At 40.0% G+C, this 13,609-nt stretch overlaps 1 protein-coding gene across 1 annotated transcript in view; it reads right to left on the bottom strand.

Annotated features, from left to right (window-relative positions):
* Positions 1-1,769: 1,769 nt before the first annotated feature.
* LOC126082493 (uncharacterized) overlaps positions 1,770-13,609 on the bottom strand; it is a 147,298-nt gene continuing 135,458 nt past the window's right edge. Inside the window, exon 5 of the mRNA XM_049895000.1 lies at positions 1,770-2,128. Within this exon, the coding sequence (XP_049750957.1) occupies positions 1,949-2,128 (180 nt within the window). The 3' untranslated portion in view covers positions 1,770-1,948. The remainder of the gene's footprint in view (positions 2,129-13,609) is intronic.

Here is a 13,609-nt window from a genome sequence, read left to right as displayed (position 1 = left end):
ATGTCATTTCTAGGTAAAGTGATGCTCGTGGGTAGGTGGTTATCTACTTGTCCTAGTTATTGCATTACAACTCACTATTCTTTAACAATAACTATGTGACTTAAATGAAGTAATCCCTCTCCAAATCCAGTCTGAATTTTGTGGCAACAAAAATGCATGCATTGCTTTATGCATTTCTTTTGACTTTTCACAAGCACTTAACATTTTACTCTTGCCTGCTATAATGCTTAAACCAGTTAGGAATTCACTCAAATTGTTGGGCTTCTTACACTGTTTTGGGGATCATGTTCAATTTTTTAAAATTAAAAACAAAAAAGCAACCAAGGTTTTTTATCTTTTTTTTTTTTTAAGCTCTGAGCAAATAATATGAAATAAAGTATTAACCACCCGGTATATAGCTATGGGACCCAGAGATGGCTAGCCAACACCATTTGAGCTCACTAAGGTTGAGGTGTTGGTGTATCTGTGATATTTGAAAGACACGTGCCTGATTCTTTAGGGCCACTGGGTGCAAATTGCTAACCAGAGATGAGAATGAGAAGTTCAGGCATGACAAGGCAGAACTCCGCAGATCACTGGAGATGAGTGGTCCAACAAGACACTGTATGCCCTCCCTCTTTTCCTTGTGGCTTTCTGCTGTGGGTGAGTCTAGCCTAGCGGGGCAGATCAGTTGAATGTCCGATAGAGCACTATCAAGAGTTTGCCCTTCAAAGACATCACCTTTTCATTACAAGAAGCCATTCAACTTCTGGAACAGAGGGGAGCCAATTTGCACAGTCTTGTAAAAAAAAAAAAAAAGAGTAGAGAAAACTCTTCTCTCAGCCTGCATTGACCTAAGCTTTCTCTTGTTTCTACAAGTCAAACATTCTTTCTCTCAGACTGGAGTCAAGCAAAGAAAGGGTTGGTTCTGATTTAGGGAAGACAAGATTTTTCTTTTTTTAATTCATTTGAGAAGGTAGTTTTGTTACCTTTTCTCTCATGATTTTCTCATTCTTTTCACTGTTAATGAAATCAAGATGTGACAATTTCTATATTTCATCTAAGAGAGCATTTTGCTGGCCAGGCAAACCGGATGGCAATGAGTGAGGTGGATTTTCCTTTCCTTAACTTACCTAGTCTGCTGGCCACCTTAAACCTGCAGGCCATTGCACATTTGCACAATGTTTACATATTGGAAAGTGGAAAGGTCATATGCAAGGCTAGAATTCCATGGGCTTCCTGAAGAGCTTCAAAGCCAACCAAGACCTGGAGGAAAAGTGTGAAACAAAAGTGAGGGAAGTTCAGTGTTACGCCTGGCTATATGGCCTTTGTCATCTCCTTTACTTTCCTCCTTTCCCTTATCCCAGCACTAGCTGCTTTTTTGCCTGACCAACAGACCATTCATCCCATTACCTCAATGCCTTGTGGACCCTGGCTCACTAAGTTGAAACAGCAGCAACTTGGAAAAAACCAAACATGAAGACTTTGTCCCAGTCTTAATCTTCCCCCTAGCTTAGCCTCCCCTCAACCCCAGCCCGACAGCTTGACAGGTTTTGCACAGCTTCATCCAATGCTTTGCCTCTCAGAACCCCCAAAGAATTCTTCACATCTTCACCCCTGCTTTCCACATATCATCAGAACAAGCTACTGAATCCAGGTGGAGGGGTGGCAAATGCAAACACTTGGAGGAACCAGATCCAGAACACGAGTGTGCAGACTGGACTGGTGAAAGGCAGAAGGAAGCAGTAGCGTTTATAGGACATGAAAGAATTCCCACCAAAAAGATGTTCAAATTCAGATTTTCAAGTACCGTGCTAACCAGACAAATCTGTCTACCGGCAGAATTCAGTCCCAAAGGCAACAGTTTGGGAACCCTGATTTAGAGTCATCAGATTCGTGATTTCAACTCAGTGAGCATATGCATAAAATGCACTGAGAACTGAGAGAGGGAACAGGAAACTCACCCTATTTAGAGTTGTTCCTGTTCTCCTGAATGATAGATGCATGTATATTTGTTAGTTGCTTCATTCTGGACCCAGCTGCAGGATTTTTGTAAGGAAGATTTGGAAGAAGAGTACCATAGCATTGTATCAAGTCTTACCTGCTTCCTGCCACTACGGCATCTGACCTGAGGGTCATGCTGCTCCTGCTGTGTAAAACAGTACATTAGTCTCCTGTACGCATAGCCATTTCATAATATAGAACTTAGATTCTCATTTGTAAATGTTCTTACCATAGTTTATAATGGGGGAGATTATTCAATATCATTTTTAAATGAATTCCTATAAATACAAAGATTTTGAAATTGAGTTTGTTAAATATATGTATACATATACATCTTTTCCTTTGTGTATGGATAGACAGCGGTTTGCACATCTATCGACATTATAAATATATATAAAAATCCTTAGAGGAATTGTTCTTTTTTAAAGGTCTATTATTGGATTCACAATGCACTTTGAGCTTGTTTGTTTAGATATATAATTCAAAGCAGAAGTTGGCAGATAACCATGGGAAAATCTTTCTGAAATTTCTGTAACAAATGTTTTGCAATAAAAAAGAAAAAAAGTCAATAGTTCAAAACATGACTTAGACTTCATTGTGCATTTATTTGCCACCTTCTGATCTCCATCATCCTCATCACAAGCATTTTTGGTCTACAAAGAGATAAGTGCCTAGGGTCCACTAATTACTTGTCAATACAGCAGAGGTTACAAATTGGTGACCTATGAGTCATATCTAGTCAAGAGAAGGGATATTGTTGGTCAGAACAGGATTTTTTTTTAATTTGAACCAACCTTTAGAAATTGATAGATTTCACATAAAATTTGAGATTTCTGGCTTCATGGGAAAAATCTGAAAATCTGGTAATATGAGACCTGTATTCCACATTAAAATAATGCCTGCTTTTGAAGGAGCATGTGCTCTCCAGCATACCACAATCCCCACCTCTCCCTATTGTCTCTTACAACGTGCTCCATTCACTTATTAGCATTATCTGGAAGGCCCCTATATGCACTGGAATATTGGGCCCTGTATTAAAGGATGTAAAAAGGCAGTAGCAGCTCTAGACTTTCTAAGCAGAAAAGTCTTCCAAAAAGCAAAGCCATTGCCACTGAGTTGATTCTGACTCATAACAACCCTATAGGCCAGAGTAGAACTGCCCTATAGGATTTCCAAGGAGCAGTTGGTGGATTCGAACTGCCAGCCTCTTGGTTAGCAGCCAAGAACTTAACCACTGCACCACCAGGGCTCCAGAAAAGGCTTAGGGGTGGCAATTTGGTTGAATGATGGAGATGTTGGGAACTTGTCTTGAAGCTAAAGGTAAGTAAAGGATATGTTTTATTATCCATTTTAAAGGATATTATTATGATTTTTAATTGGAGTGGCTTTGGGAGAGCTGAGGGATGGAGGGAAAGGGTTAAACCCCACCCCATTTAAGCAACCCTAGTTGTGGTTCCTGCCAAGAAGGATAAAAAATGGCACTGTCATTAGAAATACCTTAATTTCAAATAGTGACGAGAAGATAAGTGGCAAAACATACATACAGTCAATCCTTCATTCGAAATAGATTTGGCAAGCAGCTTCTACGTGCCCAGCAGTGAGCTACGGGATTAAAGTAGACAAAGTCCCTGCCCCTATGGAATTGATAATTTAGTTATATTGAAAATATAATCATATCGTTATTGTTGTTGTTGTTGTTAGCTGCCTATTAAAAAAAAATTTTTTTTTTTTTTTTTGCCTATACAGTCTTTTAATTACCATTTAGTTGCCTAAGGAATACAGCATGAAAAATAAGAGTATAGAATTTCAGAGGAGTAATAGTGCTTTGTGGCTCAGGGCAGAAAAGGCTCTGTAGAGGAGGCTACGCTGCCATATGCCTTGAAAAACAGAGAGGGTTTAACTAAGCTGATGGGGAGTACACTCCAGGTAAGGGATACACTGCTTTGATAAGCACTCAAATGATCCAGTGCCTCACCCGCGCTAGAAAATCCTGGCAGCCCCAGTTCCACGCGTTACATTCCCAGCCTAGACCCCAGTTTTGAGAATGCGGCTTTGCTCCAACTAGCACGTTTCATCTTTACCCTTCCCAATGGCTCTGTCTAGTTTTTGTTTGTTTTGTTTTGTTCTTTATAGGATGACTAGCACGGTTTTCTGGAAGCAACTTGTCTGTGTTCATAAATATGTACATTTATGCAATACATACAACATTCAACTGTGTGCCCTCAGATTTCCTAGAACATCAGATCAACCATCACTTGCTGCCAAAACCTCTGATTTAGACCAATGCAGGGCTTTCTTGAAGGAGACTTTGATAGAAGGAGTGGGTTGAATTCTCTAGAACTGATTTATTATTATGTATTGGTTTTTTACAGTACCTTATTTTATTAAGAACCAGAATATGGCTTACAGTAGAAAAGGCCTAGATTACTCCACCCTTCTCAGTGGAAAGTTCTCAGCTATTACTTTTTTTACCCTTCCTAATCTCTGGTTGGGAAACCCTGGTGGCATAGTGGTTAAGAGCTACAGCTGCTAACCAAAAGGTCAGCAGTTCAAATTCACCAGGCGCTTCTTGGAAATTCTACGGGGCGCAGTTCTACTCTGTCCTATAGGGTCACTATGAGTCAAAATCAAATCGATGGCAGTAGGTTTGGTTTTTTTTTTTTTTAATCTCTGGTTGTTAACTTGGCCTCTGTCCAAACATTCAGCACATTACTTTCTTATAGCTTAAGCCATTTCCTGGAAGTCTTGGGCTGTATCAAAATCATTACATTATAATGTGTTACCAGGACAGACACTGTGACATGACACAATCACCCTAGAATGGCCTTTTCTCAGAATCATGAACTGTTGTTCCAATATTCCTTGTCTCAAGTACCAAACGTCAGTTTTTTAAAACTGGGTGAATTTATGAGTCTGACCGTGGTGGTCATTTATCTTTTTAATATAACTTTATTGCTTCCTAAAATAAAGGAACCAGAATTCAAGAATCAGTTGGAAACAACATACGTGTTGACCAATAGAAGAAAGAATAAGTCAATTAGGCTACACCATGGAGCCATTAAAAATAAAAAAAATATTTGTATATTGACATGATTATATGTCATTTGTATTTTAATACATCTTTCTAAAAGGAAATTCAGAGCAGCATATATGGCCCAACCCATCTTTCATAAAAATAAATAAATATATAGATAATGAATATATTTGTATAGGAATAGTAAAAAGACTGGAAGGAGTCACCAAAATGGAGCGGGGGAGGGGGGAGAGTAAGCGTTTTCAGACAGAATTTTTTCTAAAAATTCAAATGCTGTTTAAGAGTAACCTAAAGTGGCCTGAGTACAGTTGGTATCAATAGACCTCAACCAGGAGAGTTTTGTTTGCCTTCTTTCTGCTCAGAGACCTCTCCTAGGCATCATGAAAATAATCACAAGTCCTATAACTGCAAGCCACGTCCTCCATGGAATGGTAAAGATTGAATAAAAGAAGATAAAGGCGGTAAAAATGGTTTAACTACTAATGTCATGAATTTGTAATTTTAGGCATAAATACCGTCATTGCCTTTCATGCAGCTACTTTGTTCCTCTGGAAGAACTAAATTTTTATTAAAAAGGCAAGACAGTCGTGACTAAAAAGATAATTGCATATTGTAGTTATTTAATTAGAGCTGTTGAAAAACTGGGAATGAGCAGCCCAAGTTTAGCTCACCAATACTAAAAGTATTCAAGTAGAAGCAAAATGGCCAATGGGAAGGCACCGTGTGGAAGGTTTTCCCACATTTGGTAGGAGATTGAACTAAATAATCTACCCTGAGACTTCGTATAGAATAGATTATAAATGCTTTTAGAGTTAAGAGGAAAGACTGAACATTTGTAGCCTGGCAGAACTTAAAGGAATAGACAGGGCTGGAGAAGAAAGGAGGCGAGAGTCAGTCTTTTCCAAAGCTGGGGTTCTAGCCTAAACAAAGGCGTAGCCATAAAAATAATTAAGACGTGGTAGCGCGTTTGGGACATACTGACCAGGACAGAGCACTCACATTAGAGATTTTTGGGAAAATATAATAACCCCTTATATTTTCATTAATCTTCTCAACACATCAATGAGGCTGGCACTATACCTTCTCCTCACTTATGGACTATCTCGGTATCCAACGGTTTGAATTTACAACTATACTCAAAAATCTACTATCCTACATTTTTGCACATTAACAAAGTATGTCTGGCAGTAACAAATGCCAAGGTGGGAGGCAGGAGTAACACTGGCTGTGATGGTTAAGGTTATGTGGCAACTTGGCTGGGCCATAATTCTCCGTGGTTTGGCAGTTATATAGTGATGCATAATGACCTGGTCTTTGGAACCTAGTCATGACAATAAGTGAGAAGAGGGTGTATTATTCTCTTGTCCCAGATGGGGGAAACGTAGCATGGTCATTTTTAACATCAATGCCAGTTTGGACTTTATTCTGTGATAAGAAGAAAATGACTGAAGAAATTTGGGCAAAAATGTGTCGTGTAAAAATATGTCATGGTGAAGGGGAGGTACAGCAGGACAGACTGCAATATTCCAGGCAAAAAGTGATATATCCTGTAGGTAAACAGACACACTTTGAAGAAATTCCACAACTCAACTCTTCAAGAAACTTTTCTTGCCTGCTGTAATGGTTAACTTTATGTGTCAACTGGGCTACGTTATGGCATCTAGTTGTTTGGCCAAACACTAGTCTAGCTATTGTTATGAAGTAGTTCCATGTGGTTAAATCAGTTGACCTTAAGTAAAGCAGATTGCTATGGGTGGGCCTCAATCAATCAGTTGTAGGCTTTAAGAGCAGAAAGGGAGTTTTCCTAAGGCATATTCTGCCTCTAGACTATAAATAGACATTTTGCCAGAACTCCCTCATTCTTCACTTCTCCCATTGCCTGACCTACAGATATACACCTGCAAGAGTCCCCAACCTTTTTCTTGACCTACAGATTTTAGACTTGTCAGCCCCTTCCCCATAACAACCGCATGAGCCAATTCCTTAAAATCACTCAATATGTAGAAATAAAGGTATATCACTTGACTTCTAACCTAAAGGTTAGCAATTTGTACCCATCCAGTGGCAATCTGCTTCTGTAAAGATTACAGCTAAGAAAATCCTATGGAGCACAGTTCTACTCTGACACATATGGGGTCTCCATGAGTTGGAATCAACGGCGACATGTTTGGGTTTTTTTCTTTTGGTTCTATTTCTCTAAAGAACCCTGACTAAGACACATACTCACTAAGTGTTTGAAAGCATTGACGAGGTGCTGTTACATTCTATCTGAAATGTCATCTTCCTCAATCAGTTCCCTAGTGTACAATTAGTCATCCTTTATGGAGGATTATTTTTTAGCTTATGCCCAGTTGAACATCTCTTGAACTGCCTCTCTGCTGGCAGTCATGTGTACAATGTGGAGTAGCCATACCCTTTGGCTACAGCTACAGCTTTGGCTACACCATTGGCAAAGAATGTCATTGACCCGAGAGTGCCAGTTAGAGTTTTTTCCCTTGAGAATTTGGAAGAGATGAGACAGAGGGGCAACATCTTTGCATGTTGAAGCCATACTTATAGATTCAGCAATTGTCAGCAATCATATTAGCTGAATTGCAGAGGAAGTCAATCTGCCAATAAAGAGAGAAAGTAGGAATACAGACACAAATAGGAACAGATACACCAAAAGACCTGTTGCCGTCGAGTTGATTCCAACTCACAGCGACCCTGTAGGACAGGGTAGAACTGTTTCCAAGGACCGGCTGGTGGATTCCGCTGCTGACCTTTTGGTTAGCAGCTGAGCTCTTAACCACTGTGCCAACAGGGCTCCAGGAACAGATACAGGAACCAGAAAAAATTCAAGGTACTGAACTCTAGACTCTTCCTGGGGCCTGGCTGTAGTCCTACCTTTGGGGTCCAAAAAGCAGATCAGCATGTTTATGATAAATTCCCTCTGTGGTGGACTGAATAATGTCCTCCCAAATTCTACATACCCTAATCCTTGGAGCCAGTAAATGTTACCCTATATGGCAAAAAGGGCTTTGCAGATGTGATTAAAGGATCTTGAGATCAGTAAATTATCTTGCATTACCTGAATGGGCCTGATACAATTGTAAGGGTGCTTATAAAAGGGATACAGGAAGAGTCAGAGAAAAGGCCATGTGATAACTGAAGCAGAGATTGGAGCAATGCACTTTGAAGAAGAAGGAAGGGGTTACAAGCCAAGGAACACAGGCAGCCTACAAAAGTTGTGAAAGGCAAGGAAATGGATTTTCCCCCTAGAGCCTCCAGAAGGAAACATCCCTGTTGAGGCTTTCATTTTAACTCCTTCAGACTCATTTCAACCCCTTTAGACTCGTTTTGGACTTCTGACCTCTAGAAACAAGAAAATAAATTTTTGTTGTTTTAAGCCACTAAGATTGTATTGTTACAGCAGCAATAGGAAACTAATACAGCCCACACACTTTTTTTTATTATATTAAATATAGTTGGTGTCTGTTATTTGCAACCACAAGGGTCTAAGTACCATATTTTCTCAGTTTTAAGGTGACACAGACTTTAAGACACACTGCCAAATTAATGCCATATTTGGGTTAGAAGAGAAACACTGTCACATTAAATGTAGACATTGATCAAAAGACACAGTTATTTCAGGATGTGAAAAAATGTGTACTTAGAATTAAATAAGGCACTATATCCTTCAATTCTCAAGTTGATCATCTCCTCCTCTGTGGAGCGTTCTATAACCTCACTCCAATGAACTCTCCTTACTTGGCCATCCATCAAGCCTTGTATGTATCTTCTGTCATGGCAATTGCCACCCTACACAATACGATGAGTTCATCTGTTTTTCTCTGTCGGCATGTTGGCACAGTTCCGAATACCTAGCTTAGTGCCTACACATAGAATGAATGAAGAAATAAATGAATAGACCATTTCTGTCCTCAATAAGCTCCCAATCCTATAGTTAAAAAACCCATTGCCGTCGAGTTGATCCAACTCGTAGCAACCCTATAGGACAGAGTAGAACTGCTCCATAGGGTTTCCAAGGAGCAGCTGGTGGATTTGAACTGCCAACCTTTTAATTAGTAGCCATAGCACACCATAGTTCTTAACCACTGCTCAACCAGGGGCCCCAATTATATAGTAGAAAGAAGTAAATCACTATACAAATCAGACTTTTCAAAGCACTATAAACAAATTATATAAACAAAGTGTTAGGATTAACAGGGTGGAATTTCAAGTGTGCATTCAAATTTGAATAACTGGAAAACAGGTTGAAGGAAAGTTTGGGAGGGATTCTCAGAAGAGGTGATATTTGAGCTCAAATAACTTGAAAGGATGAGCAGAATTTTAAGAGGGAGAAGGAGAAGGATTCCAGGCAAAAAAGTAGAGCATGACCAAAAAGAGTCACAATCTCATGAAGGTACAACAGGGCCCTGGGAACAGGCGAAGGATTTACTCATGCTAGAGCATATGCCAATATGTCATAAGTGAAAAGAGATGAGCTCAGAAAACTTGATCCGGGTGAGAGTTGAACAGGGGTTGAAATGGGAAATAACAGAAGAAGCCAAGGTCAGGAATATATGGGACTTGTCGATAGGGTAAAAGGATCATGGGATGGGTTAAATATAGCAGGAAGAATCAATTAGGGCAGATACAATAGGGTCAGAGTAGAAATGTGCCAATAGAAAGAGGAAAGTTGAGGATGGGATGATTCCAAGATTTTGAGTCTTGAATATGGATCCCAGAAATACTCTGGTGGGGTGGGGGTGCATATTGCAATTCCTTAAACTGCCTTCTTAAAATGTATTGTTCATTCTAGGTTCAGATGTGTATTTTAAAGCACAAAATAAATAAAACCACCAAGTGCACCGTTTATTCAGGCAAGAGCCCCACGATGAGGAGAGGCAGTGCAGTATAGCAGAAAGAGACAGGTTCAGATACCATCCACTTATCAGCTGTGTGATTTAGACAAGTTACCTCACTTCTCTGGTCCTCTGTAACGTGATGATGTTTATCGTAGCAGCACTGATTTGAGGTTCAAGATATAGAATGAATAAAACAATGCTTGGATTATGTCCTATTCATTAATCTTATTCATCCTCAGTATCTAACCCAGTGCCCAAGAAATAATAGATACTAAATAAATATTTGCTGAATTACATTGGGACCCAATAAACATTTGTTGAATGGATAAGCGAAGATATAAATGAATTACAAAACAATGAGTGATGGATTGAATGAATGCACAAATGAACGATGGCTTTTGCCTAAGGAGTGGCAGATAGGAAGGTTGGGCTAAAAGATGCATGGGACCTTTTACCTAAATTGAATCTGGGCTGAAAAGTGTTTGGAGACTATGGCCATAAATGGTTTCACCCATCAAGGTAATTTTCCCTAGTGTGGTGTGTCAGGATATGATCATTTTTACATAAAATGTTCCCTAAGGGATATTTTGGGCTTTGCATGAAAGCTAATGCAGCCGTGGGAAGATGATGCTAACAGTGAGCTCCACTGTAGGTCCCTGCATCACCAGATGCCCTTGAGGAGCTGACAACAAGAAAAGGTGGTTACAGAGAGATCGGAGGCAGAGACAGCAACCCACACAACCCAGAGCCACTCACAACCAGGGGCATAGATAGCCTTAGGACCCACCAAACGCTTCCATCCAGCTTGCAATCTTTCAAAAACAATTTAAATGGCATTGTTCTTGGTTATAATTATTCTTCAACCCCACACTCACTCTTATCATCCTCAGAGTTTAATTTAAGGAAACATTTCTGTCTAATTTTTTTTGGTAAACATAGCAATGCCTCATCAAATAGAGTGGTTTGTTTCAGAAAGAAGAAAACAAAGCAATTTCTTCTGTGTCAATTCTGCCAACAGGACCTTTTTCTTCTTCTTTTTTTGTAATTAGATAGAGGGGCCAGGTAAAGAAGAGAATGGATGGGGTGGAGAGCAGAATTTATTGACATAGATATTTACCAATGATTTTTCTTCTCAGAGCTCAAATGTAACCCCAGCCAAAGAGCCTAACTGGTCTCCTCCATCTCGTTGGCTTCTACGGACTTTCAGTAAAAGTGGAAAAATTATGTTTCCTTTCTTAGGGATCTCAACCAGACTTGCCTCTGCTATTTGGGGTTTCTGTGCTGACAGCAAAGCTCCCTAGTGACTCTATTTCATTCAATCATCTTTACTAGGCCATTAGCTCAGTCTGCAATGGAGGAAAACCAGGTCATTTATATAAAGTATACAGACATTTAAAAAATTTCATAATGGATTTTTCCCCCTTAATTCGTTTTCTCAGTTGATCTGCTAAGTGAGGCGTAGAGGCTGGCCTCGACCCAACCACCCAACAAGTTGTTGTCAGTCAATTCTGTCTGACCCATGGCGACCCCACACGACAGAGTAGCACCGTGCTCCGAAGGGTTTTCAAGGCTGTGGCCTTTGGGAAGCAGGTCATCAGGACTTTCTTCCCAAACCTCTGGGCAGGTTTGACCCGCCAAATTTTGGGTTAGTAGTCAAGCAGTTAAACATTTATGCCACTCAGGAACTCAGTCTGGAATTTCTTTTGAGTTATAACCACTTATCAAAATCTGTTGAAAGCTAGAAACCTCCCCCGAAGCAGGGAAGAGCTAAGATTTGGCAGAGTATTTAAAGAGGCTCATGGAATCCCTAAAACCCATCCACAACCACCTAGAAGAAGAAACCATGAAGCTCAGGCTAAGTTGCAACAACTGTAAAGCTCTGAGAAAAGAGCTCTGGTGCTCAGAGGGTTAAGCACTCAGCCGCTAACTAGATTGGCAGTTGGAACCCACCAAGTGGCTCTGTGGGTGAAAAATCTGGTGGTGATCTACTTCCATAAAGACTACAGTCAAAAAAACCCTGTGGGGCAGTTCTGCTCTGTCACATGGGGTTGCTAGGAGTTGGAATCGAACCAATGGCACACAACAATGACAACAAAGCTCTGAGACTCCACCCGGGATGTCAAAGCAGAAAGCACACACAGTCCTTTTGCAGCATCTGTCTGTAGGAAAAATCAGGCTGACACCTGGATGAGCCATGATCTTGGACACAGTGGGTGCTCACCTGTCCTCCTCCACAGCTATTGAACAAATGCAGTGACGTTCAGGCAGAAAGATTCTGGATTAAGTCGGTTGAACCATTCCCAGTGAAGGCCAAGCAAACAAGTCTGTGCACCTTTCTGCAAACCAACGTTTCCACAGTCCTCCAACAGCAAGCTCTGCCTGCAAATGAAGATGAACTAACAGTCTTGACAATCATCTCATTTAACTTGAGATCCGCTCCCTGTCTCCACCTCATGGAGGACCATCTGCTGATGAAATAGTCACCCATATTCAAGCAAACGGCCTTTCTCATCATGACATTATGTGAATGACATATAACTAGATTTCTTTTCTGTCACAATGAATATTCCAAGAGAACAGGCTTCATCCGCTATTTTTTTGAAACCTGTGTGAGTGGCCGTTCCACAAACAGGCAGTACAACTATTGTCATGTCCCTTTTGTTTTTCCAGTGAATTCTTTGAATCCTCGCTTCTCGGTAGCTGGGCGTCTAGTAGCTCCTCTTGAGTTTCCCCTTGAGTCTTGAGTCTCCCTTGTTTTTTCTCAAGCTTTTTAATTATGAAAATTTTCAAACACACAGAAAAAAAAGAACAGGACAATAAACACCTGTATACTGTTTGCCTATACTCAATGATAATTGACATTTTGCTCAGTTGGCTTTCTCACCCTCTCTCTATACATATTTTTTCTTTTGCTGAACTATATGAAAGTAAGTTGCAATAATTGAAACACTTCACTTCAGAGTATTTCAACATTTATCATAAGAATAATACCATTCTCCCCATAACCACAATACTATCATCATGCCTAAGAAAATTAACAATAATCCTTAATGTCATGTAATATTTGGTCCATATTCAAATTTATGCAATTGTTTCCAAGTTTACCTTTGTAGCTTTTTCTTTCTTTTTCAAACCATTACATTTGGTTGATGTGATGGCTAATTTTATGGGTCAACTTTGCTAGGCTATTGTGCCCAGTTGTTTGGTTAAATCCTAGTCTAGATATCACTATGAAGGCATTTTGTTGATGTAATTAACATTTACAATCAATTCGCTCTCAGTAAAGGAAATTCAGATTGACACAGTGGCTGCAACAATGGGCTGAAACATAGCAACGGTTCTGAGGATGGCAGAGGACCAGGCAGTTTTTTTCTGTTGTACATAGGGTCACTATGAGTCAGAACCTACTCGATGGTGCCTAACAACAACAACAACAGAGGAAATTATCCTCCGTAATGTGGGTGGGGTTCATCCAATCAGCTGAAGGTCTAAAGAGCAAAAACAGCTTTCTCAGGGAGAGGGAATTCTGCTTCAAGAGTACAATATAATTACTTACCAGAGTTTCTTGCCTGCTACTTGGCCTACCAATTTTGGACTCAAGACTGCTAGAGTTTCCAGCCTGCCTCCTGACCTACAGATTTTGGACTTGCCAGCCCACATAATCATAAGGCCAATTCCTTAAAATCTCTGTGTATATATATACCACATTGGTTCTGTTTCTCTGGAGAACCCTGACTGATAC

Source organism: Elephas maximus, chromosome 9 (genome assembly GCF_024166365.1).
Source record: "Elephas maximus indicus isolate mEleMax1 chromosome 9, mEleMax1 primary haplotype, whole genome shotgun sequence".
Lineage (NCBI taxonomy): Eukaryota > Metazoa > Chordata > Mammalia > Proboscidea > Elephantidae > Elephas > Elephas maximus.
This window is presented reverse-complemented; position numbering and strand designations above follow the sequence as displayed.